The following is a 12,100-nucleotide window of genomic DNA, read 5'->3' as shown; positions in this document are numbered from 1 at the left end:
AGGATCATGTAACTTCATATGCAACAAATTTTCCCAAAGTTTATTGTGATATAGAACATTGCAGCAAAGTTCACACTGAAAAATATGCAAAAATGAAGAAGAAACAGCTCTGTTAATCATCACTGAGCAGCCTCGTGCATGTAGGTGTTTGTGCAAACTCTGGAACAAAAGCAGCTCTTGCCACGTGAGGAAAATAAAATGTAGCAAATTGTAACTAGAATATGGACAAAGTAATAACGCATGAGCTAGCTTTGAACCATTTATTCATGCATTTAACTCACTTTCAGGACAGCGGGGGATTAATTGAAGAGAGCAACAAGTTGAACATAGAGTCTTTACATAAAGGCTAATTGAACCTAAAGAATCAGGTGATAAGATGCTGTAAACATACACAAAAAAGCCTTAAATTTATGAATGGAAAATCTGCCTTCTGTTGTTGCCTCTCTCCTCACTGGTGTGTAGGCTACAGACGGAAATGTCTGAATGAGTGTTGATGAGCATCAGTGTGTGCACTAATCATGGGACCACAGCCAGGCGCGGTACATCCGGTCTTGAGTCAGAAATAAAAGAGGAGAGCGGGGTGAAGACAGGGCACATCTGTCTGACGGTCTGTCCGCTCCTCTGAAGGTTTACGCACATGGCTAAAAATACACGGCAACAGAATGCAAAGGCAGATTGGGCTGGAAAAGAGATACTAGAGATTTGATGTGGGACACAGTGAATTCAAGATTTAATCATATGGCAACAAAAACATGAGTAAAACTGACTACACTGTCAAGATGAAGTGTGCGTCTTGAGTTTGCTGTTAACAAAAGAACAAAAGAACAGTGATTAAATGGGCGCTTATGAGTCAGTCACACCGCCTCGTTCTGGGATGTTGTATAGCCCATATTTGTTGGCATACACGCAACATGTGACGTCCTTTAGATCATTTGTTTAGTGCCCAAAAATGTGACTGCCACATCCTCTGTAGACACGAGGATTTGCAGTTCCTATTCCGGTAACGCCATATTTGCTCCAGACTTTGGAGTTCTCAAACAGATGGGTCTCTTGCTCTGCAGGGGTTTTCTCTGACTTTCCCCTTGTTTGTCCTGGATGCTGTCTTTCAGCCATCTCCCACAATCATCTGTACCATTGTTTGCACAGGACATTAAAGAGATTTATTTCACATTGGAAGTACCAGAAGGGGGATTGATCACAGGTGTACTTTGGGGTTTGGCTGGATGGGATGACAAAGACATGAGATCAATGTCTCTGACCCCACAAATCCATCAAGGGTCTAAAACACATATCTGTGTAACAAAAGTTGTGTCTTTACTCTGAACACGTTTTAAATGTGTTATGAAATTAAAGCAGATGTAAGCGGAATATTTGTGTTAATGTAAGTCTTAAAGGGACAATGAGGAGTTTCTATTTGGTTATAAAAATGTCTCACGTTAATGTGGATGAATCTACGCTACCCACACTTGTTAATGGCTCCATTTTCGATAAATATATCGTTTTGTCTCTATCGTTATTTTGTTATTTTAATTAATGGTGGAAGTGCTGGGCGAGCCGACCAGTGTTTCCTTATTTTCGGTTTCGTGGCGAATCATGAGAATAACGCAGCTGAATCGCCGTTTATGGTCGGAACTATGACGGTATGTGATTGTCTTCGAACCTCTGACTTTAATTCTTGATGAATGAAAACATGAGTCTTGCGCCGGTCAAAGAATTTCACGGTGCGCGCGGAGGCTCATAAATGTAGTGTGAAAACGCTTCGCTTTTCCAAAACTCCTCGTTGTCCCTTTAAATAGAATAGTTATATCTTCCGACGCCAATCACTTGTGTTTGGTCTGAAACACGGGTCTGTCAGTCACTCTGCTCTGCTGTAAGCCGAGGAGAAAACTTTCCTTGTATCCTACAACCTTTATCCAGAGAACGGCATAAAGGGGCGGTCCTCTCTGTGTGTGCAAGGGATGCGCGTGAATGTGGTGACGTAGGGACGAGGGCGGGGACTGCTAACTCCATCGGCTGACAAAAAGTTAGCCAGAACGACCGAATCGCTTACTTCTGCTTTAAGCAATAGCATCAAATAAATTGAGATGCCATAATTTGTGAACATAAAAAAAGCACACAATACACTAGTGACTAGTCTGTTATCACGTTTTTCCACATCAGTCTGTGGATGTGACATCAGCTGACCTGGCTTTATCTATCAGCAATCCCAAATAATTCAATTGCTAGATTAGAAATGGTAACAGCAAACTTTACTATGTGGCCTACGAGAAAATATGGCTTGTTCCAGGCTGTACCTACTCCCGCTGCAACACAATACAATATTCAGATTAACTTCAAATAAAAACAAAACATAACACATTATTCTTTCTTCCTCTTCTTCTTCTTTATTTAACCTTTAATTATCAAATTGAGTTATTATTGAATTGAGTTTTTGGTTTTAGTCCGTCAGATTTAAGTTTAAAACCCCTCCCCTAAACACACATTGGTACAGCCCACGTCCCACACGCGCGAAACTTCTGTTGCAGTAATGGCGTCGAAAGCAGGTCAGTCTGAGCTGTGCATGTTCACTGTAAACATACACAAGCCATGGACAGTTGTGTAGTTACAACAACAGCGTAGGCTAGATGCATAATGAAGACGTGATGTGTTGTCTTTCCAGTTGATAAACGGGTTCTGTGAGTTGTCTCTCTTACCATAGCGGCCTTCATCCCGTCTTTTGGTCAGACTGCTCCCATGGGCTTAACCTCTTTAGCATCAGGGCTAGGTAACAGATTAACTGTTGGCATCGTGGTTTACAGATTTAAAGGTCCAAAATGTCCAAACCACGGCCTGATGTCATGATGAAACATTAAATGCTGGAGACATGACTTCTTGCACGCGTTTGATAGTTGTGTGTGTGTTTAAATGAATGGCTGTCTGTCGTCGTCTTCTACAAAATTCAGTTAAATCCGTGCCTGATGTTGCAAGTTTTATCCATTTAATAAAAACTGAAACGAGTGACAACATTTATTTATCCATAATCCAGGTCGTCGAGGGACGAAGCGTAAAGCGGAGGTTGCGGTGGAGGAGGAGAAGCCGACCGTGGAGGAGGAGGAGGAGGAGGAGAGGGGAGACGGAGAGAGCGACCTGCAGGGCCAGAGGGTGGTCATTGAGCACTGGTGAATAACACACCACATCTTATGATGGAACAAGTACTCAGATTAGTTTAGTTACACACTTATGATTTACTTGAAATATATAAGCAGCCTTCCGATGTAGATAGCCAGGCTGATGCACACAGTTGTGTAGTTTGTGCTATCATCATAATGCATCATACTTAAAACAAGATTATATATTTTGTATGATAAATCTTTACTTTATAGGCTTTTGTGCAGCTTACAGGTTCAAACCTGTAGGAAGATGTGCTTTACTCATAGACGTTCTGCTTTACTACAGCAGGGCCCCACTGTTTGAACTTTGAATATTAAAAATAGATGTGATACACTTGAGGTAATTGATGACATGCAGCGTCCTTTGTAATGGAAAACAGGGAATATAGTTCATCTGCATAACATGTAACAGTTTCCCACCCAACCTCAGTCACATCTGAATGAAAGTTTGAATTTTGATTACAATGTCACTGCCCTAATTGGTACCACAGTTCCTCTGACAGAACTGTGCAAGTACAAAAAGTGGGTGGAAAAAAGTGTAAACGACCTCACAACACATTACTTGTATATAATAATCATATGTAGACGCACGCCTCCTGGATAACATTAATACCCTCTCTTGATACCATTTGTTGGTTGATCTGCTATTTCTGGCAGTAAGAGCTGACGAGTGTATGGGCGTAATGCTGAGGAGGTCAAGTCTGCCCTCCTGGCTGCCCAGCCTGAACTGACTGTGGTCCTCAACCCTGAGAAACCCCGCAGGAACAGCTTCGAGATCACTCTGCTGGACGGAGGCAAAGGTGAGGAGGACAAAAGGGGGAAATCCAAGAATAAGTCGGCCATGTGGTGTCCCTTAGGGAATGCTTGACGTCACCCAACCAAATGCCACTGTCGTCATGCTTGAAATTTTACCCATTTCTAGTGGCACTTATCCAAATGAAACACTGCATTTTCCCCAACACTAACTGGCCATGCACCTCTAGTTTTATTTGACATGGTTATGAATTATCCGCCTCTGAGAAGGATGCCAGTGGTGTTAAATTGAAGTTCCTTTGCCTTTCATAGCATTGAAAAAAGTCAATTTACAGTGTATCTATCTGGAATCAATGCTACAGTTATTTCGGACTACAGCAGGTCTTGTTTTGGGTAACTGTTAAATGGTAACTGTTCACAACGTTGTGACCCGTGTCATCTGTTATAACTATGATTAAACTGGGGCATGGTGGGTTGAATGAACAGTAAGGACACAGACTATTTCAGGAATGGTATACAGTATATGGACTCAAACTACAGAATTAGCGTTCTCCAACCATTCAGCATAGTCCCAACAATACAAATTTGTTTTTCATCCAAAAGTTTTTAAGGTTTCACACCCCTTTATAAATCCCAGACGTTAATCAAAGAAGTGAAGAAAGACACTTTGCCAGAACTTGTACTTGGTCAGAGTCGGTGTGTCTTCTGGCTCATAAATCCCTCCTTGAACAGTAAACAGAGAGCTATGTTTACCAGTGGAAGCAGCTGAAGACAAAGTGCTAACAAACGATACCCTCTTGTCTAATTAGACGCAATGTTTGCCCAATATTTCCTGTTTCAATATACATGATGATGATTTTACTCTTTGAGTAAATGAGGTTGTTACATCATATTCTCCTCACTTTTAATATCTTAGTTTTTAAGACAGCACATCTCAAAATGTCTTGCAGGCTTTTGATTTCCCTGCTCCCTCTTGTAACACAGGTTTAATATCTGCACTGTTCCTATGAATGACACTATCCTTTTATGTCTCGTCTCTAAAGAAACGACTCTCTGGACTGGAATAAAGAAGGGTCCGCCTCGTAAGCTGAAGTTTCCTCAGCCTGATGTTGTAGTTACTGCCCTACAGGAGGCAATGAAGACCGAGTAGACGCCCAGTGAAGGTGTGTTTCAAAGATGTCTGACACACAACACACAGAAACACACACGTATTTCACCCTTACACTTTGTTTAAATTAATTGTAATACAGATAGAAATGCAGTCAAATATAGTGGAGGTGAAAGGTTTCACAGACAAGTACTAAACAAGAATCTAACATGTGTATACATTGATATTTTTGTGAACCCCCCCCCCCCCAAAGATTTAAAGCATTTTTTATTATTACAAATTTTTACTTTATTTTTGTATTAAAGGTACAGTATGTAAGAAATCTAAAGCAACTGGCCGTAAAATCCTCCTAATATGTCACAGAGGCTCAGGAATAATGTTCATATAACATGATGAACTCACCAACAACAATAGTACAGCCAGAGTATTCGCATTAAAAATCTTTTTTTGCAGACTGCAAATCATGTTTATGTTTTGAATTTACGTGTTTACATGTTGCGCCACCTAGCCCTCTCTCCCAGTCACAGCGGCGTCAGTGGCATTTCAGCCTCAGTCTGCTTCCACTGAGCTGCCGCTACGACTGGGAGAAAAAATTAGATTGCTGTGTTTTGAATTTGACTGCAGTAACCGTTTTTGGCCACATTCTTACATATTGCACCTTTAAATTAATTTTTTCTTAATTAATTTATTTTAAATTGTCTCAATATAAACGTATTACAGTGGCATGCAAAGGTTTGGGCACCCCTGGTCAAAATTTCTGTTAATGTAATCAGTTACACAAGTGGAAGATGAAATGATCTTCAAAAGACAAAGTTACAGATGACCCTTTACATTTTAAACAACATATACATATATATATTTATTTTTTTATTTATTTTTTTCATCTTTTACATTTTCAAAATGACAGTAAAGGAAAAGGACCTGCTGCAAAAGTTTGGGCACCCTGCATAGTTAGTACCTAGTGGCACCCCCTTTGGAAATCACAGCGTGTAAATAGTAAATAGTTTGTCTGATACCTTGGTCTACCTTGTAGAAAACAAAAATTATACACTGATATTTCTTAAAATGCTGCAAAAGAGTGTTTCATGTTTAACTTTATGCCCCTTGGAGATCATTGAATCTTCCACTTGCCTAACTGTTCACATTAGCAGAGATTTTGGCCATGGGTGCACAAACTTTTGCATGCCCCTGTAGCTGTCTCAAACATAAAAGAGTAAGCAGTTGTTGCTTCTGAGTATTTGTCTTGATTCACTGTTCCTTCATGCATATTTCAGTTTTTTCCCCAGGCCCATGTGCCATAACCTAAACTAAGATTTCCTTTCATATCTTAACACTTTGAGTCACCAGCCTAGAGGAGCTGTTCACTCTTTGTTAGTCAAGGTTACAACACAGTTGGCCTTCAGCTATATCTAACAACATGCTTTATACTTTGACTTGCAAACTGATTGGCGTGGACCCCTCCTCTATAGTTAAACTTCCATAGTTGGCAAGTTGAATGTTAATTTTGCATATAACATTATGGATTTTACTTAATTAAGTCAGAACTTCTATCCTCACCCCCTTACATACTGTGCCAACTGCTGCTGGACTGATAGCCTCATTGGTTACTCGGGCTGTTTAGGAGTATCTACGTTTTATTAAACAGTGCTTTGTTGGGAGTATTTATATGAGTCTAACACATGCGATCTTGCCTTGGATGCAGCCAAGAGTTCAGAAGATGTGGCTGTGGAAGCAGAATGATGAAGAGCGACCAACGAGATGCACTCAGTCCCTCCTCTGATGATCCAAGCTCCAACAGCTCATCCTCCGGACACAGGGTGACACCTAGTGGAGACTCTACAACATGTTTCTCAAACGCACAATTTTGCCGTTTGTTGTTCCCTCAGTCATTACTGTACTTTTAGGTCTGTTTTTGGTAAATAAAATCTTTCTTTTTTTAATTGCTGTCTTGCATTTTAGAATTTCTTTCTGTAGTTTCAGGAATCATGTTGTTGATGTTTGGAGACAAGCCACAACATCTGACAAATGCTGTATTGAGTTGGATTGATTGCAACCAAGAATGTATTAATTTAAAGCAGAAGTAAGCGGAATGTTTGTGTTAATATAAGTCTTAAATAGTTATATCTTCCGACGGCAATCACTTACATAGAGTGTTTGGTCCAAAACACGGGTCTGTCAGTCACTCTGCTCTGCTGTAAGCCGAGGAGAAAACTTTCCTTGTATCCTACAACCTTTATCCAATGAGGAGAGAGAACGGCATAAAGGGGCGGTCCTCTCTGTGTGTGCAGCCAAGGGATGCGCGTGAATGTGGTGACGTAGGGACGAGGGTGGGGACTGCTAACTCCATCGGCTGACAAGAAGTTAACCAAAACGACCGGATCGATTACTTCTGCTTTAAGTCAGGAATTAAATTTAGGTTATTTCTTCAGACTCTCATTACATTGAGAAGTGAATGCCTTGTTTGGTCTGTAAATTTCAGACCCAATTAGTAGGCTACATGTTGCAGTCAACATATATTAATTTTGGTTTGAAACATGATTATGAAAGTGTACTTTGCACAAAGTATTATTAACCTGATATTATCTTGTCTAGTCTGACTAAAAATTGGGCAGAGCAATATCCAGTATTGTATGATGCTGTTGATATTTATCTCGACATTAAAACAGATGTAGCCTAACAGTATGATTAGATCTGACACACCAGATTGTTCACGTTGTGATAAGGTCCAGCACAGATAAGAAGGACTGCTGAAGCTTCAAGCAGCTTGTCTGGGCCTGACCGGTCTATTTAGACCGACTGATTTAGGCAGAGGGTTGGTGATATGTACACTACCCTGGCTGGAAAATGTTGTAAAAGAAAACTGTCCATCCAGGGGCAGACTCTTGGTAGAATATTTTACCATAATTTACCAACTTGACAGTATTTATAACTTTTTAATCACTTTGAACCTCAAATTTTCTTTCCAACTGAAGTAACCAAATGCTACGATTTGGTTGCCAAGGAAGTGGCGTCATCGGCACGTGGTCTGTCACAGTAGCACGGTTGTTCAGTCGATAGGATACTTTGTTTCTACAGCCAAACTGGATTTAGCACGTAAGTACAAGATATAAAAATATATAAACTCACAAACACTGACTTGGTAATACGGCAGTCGTTTATTGTTACAGATGGAGCTTCTGTAGTTTGGCGCTTCGCCTTTGCTGCTAATATTAGTTAGGCTAAGTTAGCCCCGGCCTGCTAACTGCTAGCATGCTGGTGTGTGTTCGTCCTTTTAAACTGTAAATATAGAAAGATACCTCATTTAATTAACCAAAAAAATGTTAATTTCATTTGACTAACTGTCCAAAAGACAACTATATTCGATTTATTCAAGAGAAGTTGGGATCAGCAAGTGGTTTGCAGTTTTGCTTGAAAAACTACCAAAGTTAAGCTAGTTGGCATTTAATTTTTTATGAAGCTATCCTTTATTTGTTTATGAGTATACGAGTCACCAGCCTGGAGGAGACGTTACTCTGTTAGTTAGAGTAACGTTAGAGTATTAGTAGATTGGCAATCTGGGTGGTGCGCCTGTCAAGCCACTCAAGGACACTTTGCATGCATGTAACTTTTTCCTTTCAATGGGTTGCGATTGTTAGGTATTTGTAACCCAGACTTTCCTTTCTCTCACCAGTCATAACAGCGGAGGGAGGGGAGAAGCCGAGTGAAGATGCTCCGGCAGCTGGAAAGGTCAGCACCAGGTTTGACCTGGAGAAGGAGACGGAGCTTCGGTTTGAGGTGGAGGCAGGAGAGGCAGCAGAGCAGGTTGAGCTGGAGCTCCTCACGGGGATGGCTGAGGTGTTTGGTTCAGAGCTGAACCGCAACAAGAAGTACACATTTGGACCTGGCTCTAAAATTGCTGTTTTCACCTGGCAAGGTTGCAGTGTCAATCTTTATGGGAAACCAGAGGTGAGCCCCGGGAGGAGAGTCTATATCATTTTATGAAAGTTTCCATGAGGGTTTCTGCTTTGTATACCACAGTATTTGAATTAACCTATGGTATATTCGGGTGCATACAAAAAAAATTGAATATCATGGACGTTTTTTTCCCTCATAATTTAATTCTAAAAGTGAAAAATGTATATACAGTCATTACACAGTAATATTTCAATAACACCTGCTTAGAGCTCATGAAAACCTGTATCACATTTACCCTGGTGCCACTTGTCTTTGACAATTAATGAAATGAGAGGCTCAAATAACCAGTTTTCTCCCCCTACACAGGTGGCTTATGTGTCCAAGGACACTCCTATGCTGCTCTACCTGAACACACATGCTGCCCTGGAACAGATGAGAAAACAAGCAGAGCGGGACAATGAGAGGGGGCCGAGGGTATGTTTGAAATTAAGAGCTACTCTTTTCAGCGGGCCTCTTTATAAGATCCCAGTAAGTGAATTTTGCATTAGTATTAACCAATAAACTCATCCCTCAGGTGATGGTGGTGGGACCAACAGATGTGGGGAAGTCCACAGTGTGCCGGCTGTTATTAAGCTATGCTGTAAGGGTGGGCAGAAGGCCGACCCTAGTGGAACTGGATGTTGGTCAGAGTGGGGTAAGTTGAATTTGAGTCATAATCAACCCAAGCGTTGGACAATAGTGGATTATCACCAGCTGATATTTCAACTGTCTTGCATCATAATTGACTTAAATTCATACAGTATTAAAACTTCAACCTGGATTGCATCCGTTTTATAGAATGAATGATGTCCCACCTTTTGGCCTAGAAATATGGAGCAGACTTAGATCATTGATTATCCTCTTTACTTATTACAACGAATGAAACACAGCATAAAGACTCAACATTTTTTTAAAAAAGTGAAAGTGCCCAGTGTACTGGAAGACAGTAATTTTTCACTTCTATTGTTCTTGTGAAGCAGCAGTACTACCTCACTGAATTGGAAGTTATGCTTAGATTAAAATAGTATTATAGTGGTATGTTTTTACCTGCATCATCGAATTTCAGATTTGGTTTAAGTTATAAGGATCATTTTGCTCCTGTAGGTGTCTGTACCTGGGACAGTGTCCGCACTATGCATTGAACGTCCAGCAGACGTGGAGGAAGGTTTCTCGGTTCAGGCTCCTTTGGTCTACCACTTTGGTTCTACTACCCCAGGGACCAACATCAAACTTTACAACAAGGTGAGAAGACGGAGTTTAGACATTTTGTAACAAAACAATATGAAATCACTGTCACAGTTATTCTGCGTTGTAATTTTTCTTGCACCTACTTAACTTACTCTTTCCTCATGACTCGTAGCTGACGTCGTGCTTGGCGGAGGTGTTCTCCCAGCGCTGCGAGGTGAACAGGAAGGCCAGCGTGGGCGGCTGTATCATCAACACGTGTGGCTGGGTGAAGGGCTCTGGGTATCAGGCTCTGGTCCACTGCGCCTCTGCATTTCAAGTGGATGTTGTGCTGGTTCTAGACCACGAGAGGCTCTACAACGAACTCAAACGAGACCTCCCTCACTTTGTGCGGGTAGTGCTCCTCCCCAAGTCCGGCGGGGTGGTGGAACGCTCCAAGGAGTGCCGGCGGGACACCCGGGACGAGAAGATCCGCGAGTATTTCTATGGCTTCCGTGGACTGTCCTTCTACCCTTTTTCCTACGAAGTGCGTTTCTCAGACGTTCGCATCTATAAGATCGGAGCACCGTCCATCCCAGATTCATGCCTGCCGCTGGGAATGTCTCAGGACGACACGCAGCTGAAGTTGGTGCCGGTGACGCCAGGGAGAGACCTCACGTATCATGTGCTGAGTGTGAGCAGCGCTGAGGACGGAGAGGAAGGTGCCAGAAAGGGAATAGTGGAGAGCCCAGTGTGCGGCTTCATCGTGGTGACTAATGTGGACACACAAGCACAGGTGATGAAAGTACTGTCTCCAGCACCCAGACCGCTGCCCAGACACACTCTGCTCATCATGGACATCCGCTTCATGGACATGAAATGAAGTAACACTTCAGGAAAGAGGACTCAATCTAAAAGGAAGTGGGGCTCATGTTAGGGAAGAGTTGTGCTGAGAAGATATTTGCACCGGGGGAAGGTGGATTTTGTTTTCAAATTGTCATGTTTGGGCTTTGTATAAACTTCAGCGGGCAAAATGAGAAATGTATAAACAGAATTAATTTCTGCTGTAAATTATGCCCTATTTCATAGATTATTCTGTACAGATGTTTGGGCATTTTGGGCAGTTTTTTTTATCAGTGGATGAATTATTTTCTTGATAATCTGTTTTATAAACATTGATTTTTTCATAATTAATAAATGTTTTTAATGTGAAAAGTTCTGTGTTTTCTATTAACCACTATGCTCCATGGTCAGCATCTTTTCCTATCCTACTTTCATAAACTACAAAGCAAATCAGTTTACATTTATTTGCATGAATCCAGTACCTAATGGATTGGTTATGAAAAACAGAAAAGCAGTAGTGTGTCTGTATTTAAAGACATTATTTTCACAAAGCCTTGTGTAGGGCAAAATCAAGTGGATAATGTATTCGCACAGTACGCTCACAACACAAAAGCACAGAAAAGGCTAGAATGATTTTCTTTTTTTTTTTGCATTTATTGGCCATAGGATGTGGTGTGATGTTCATCTAGGACTGAAAGCTGAAGATGAACAGTGTACCTAAGATAAAATCACATGTTTAATGAGCAATTATAATATTTTGTGCCTTTACTGAACCACATTGAAAATTTACAGTACTGTTGTAAAAATGTTAGTGTCTTTTTTTTGGTCAATGTAACTCACAACACACAAGCCTCAAGTCTTATTTATTGATTAGACTCCCAGGTTGATAACTCCTGATTCCCCATAGTTTACAAATGTATACCTAAATGGAGGCAAGTCCAAAGACGGCACTTAATGTTTCTTGCAATTCAGTTTGGAGGCACTTCACATGAGTATTTCCAGGTACTAACCTGCGATACCATATTTACAGGTTATTTTACAAGTCCATATTTTACATACAAGTATGATGCATTGTTAGATACAATTGTTAAAAGCCAGCCCAGTTAAAATAATAAAATGCTGCTCAATACATGAGTATCAAAAATCCAAT

General features: G+C 40.9%; 2 protein-coding genes across 2 annotated transcripts; both read left to right on the top strand.

Moving 5' to 3' along the window:
* The first annotated feature begins 2,467 nt into the window (after nucleotides 1-2,467).
* On the top strand, nucleotides 2,468-6,950 carry selenoh (selenoprotein H). Its single transcript, XM_085788725.1, has 5 exons — nucleotides 2,468-2,543; nucleotides 3,026-3,158; nucleotides 3,807-3,949; nucleotides 4,946-5,065; nucleotides 6,713-6,950. Exons 1-4 carry the CDS (start codon nucleotides 2,528-2,530, stop codon nucleotides 5,050-5,052), a joined length of 399 nt encoding a protein of 132 aa, XP_085644851.1. The 5' UTR covers nucleotides 2,468-2,527; the 3' UTR covers nucleotides 5,053-5,065; nucleotides 6,713-6,950.
* Nucleotides 6,951-8,014: 1,064 nt separating this feature from the next.
* Nucleotides 8,015-11,505, top strand: clp1 (cleavage factor polyribonucleotide kinase subunit 1). The gene is made up of 6 exons (XM_085789730.1): nucleotides 8,015-8,103; nucleotides 8,681-8,955; nucleotides 9,271-9,378; nucleotides 9,479-9,598; nucleotides 10,048-10,185; nucleotides 10,304-11,505. Exons 2-6 carry the CDS (start codon nucleotides 8,836-8,838, stop codon nucleotides 10,988-10,990), a joined length of 1,173 nt encoding a protein of 390 aa, XP_085645856.1. The 5' UTR covers nucleotides 8,015-8,103; nucleotides 8,681-8,835; the 3' UTR covers nucleotides 10,991-11,505.
* Nucleotides 11,506-12,100: the final 595 nt, after the last annotated feature.

This window comes from Trachurus japonicus, chromosome 10, assembly GCF_045865225.1.
Source record: "Trachurus japonicus isolate A0001 chromosome 10, Traja_1.0".
In the NCBI taxonomy this organism is placed as follows: Eukaryota; Metazoa; Chordata; class Actinopteri; order Carangiformes; family Carangidae; genus Trachurus; species Trachurus japonicus.
This window is presented reverse-complemented; position numbering and strand designations above follow the sequence as displayed.

Bases quoted from the DNA above. Each gene is read 5' to 3' on its own strand.
- clp1 (XM_085789730.1), top strand. From the start codon at position 8,836: ATGGCTGAGGTGTTTGGTTCAGAGCTGAACCGCAACAAGAAGTACACA. The intron at 8,956-9,270 runs GTGAGCCCCGGG...CCCCCTACACAG, and splicing joins ATCTTTATGGGAAACCAGAG to GTGGCTTATGTGTCCAAGGA. The intron at 9,599-10,047 runs GTAAGTTGAATT...TTGCTCCTGTAG, and splicing joins TGGATGTTGGTCAGAGTGGG to GTGTCTGTACCTGGGACAGT.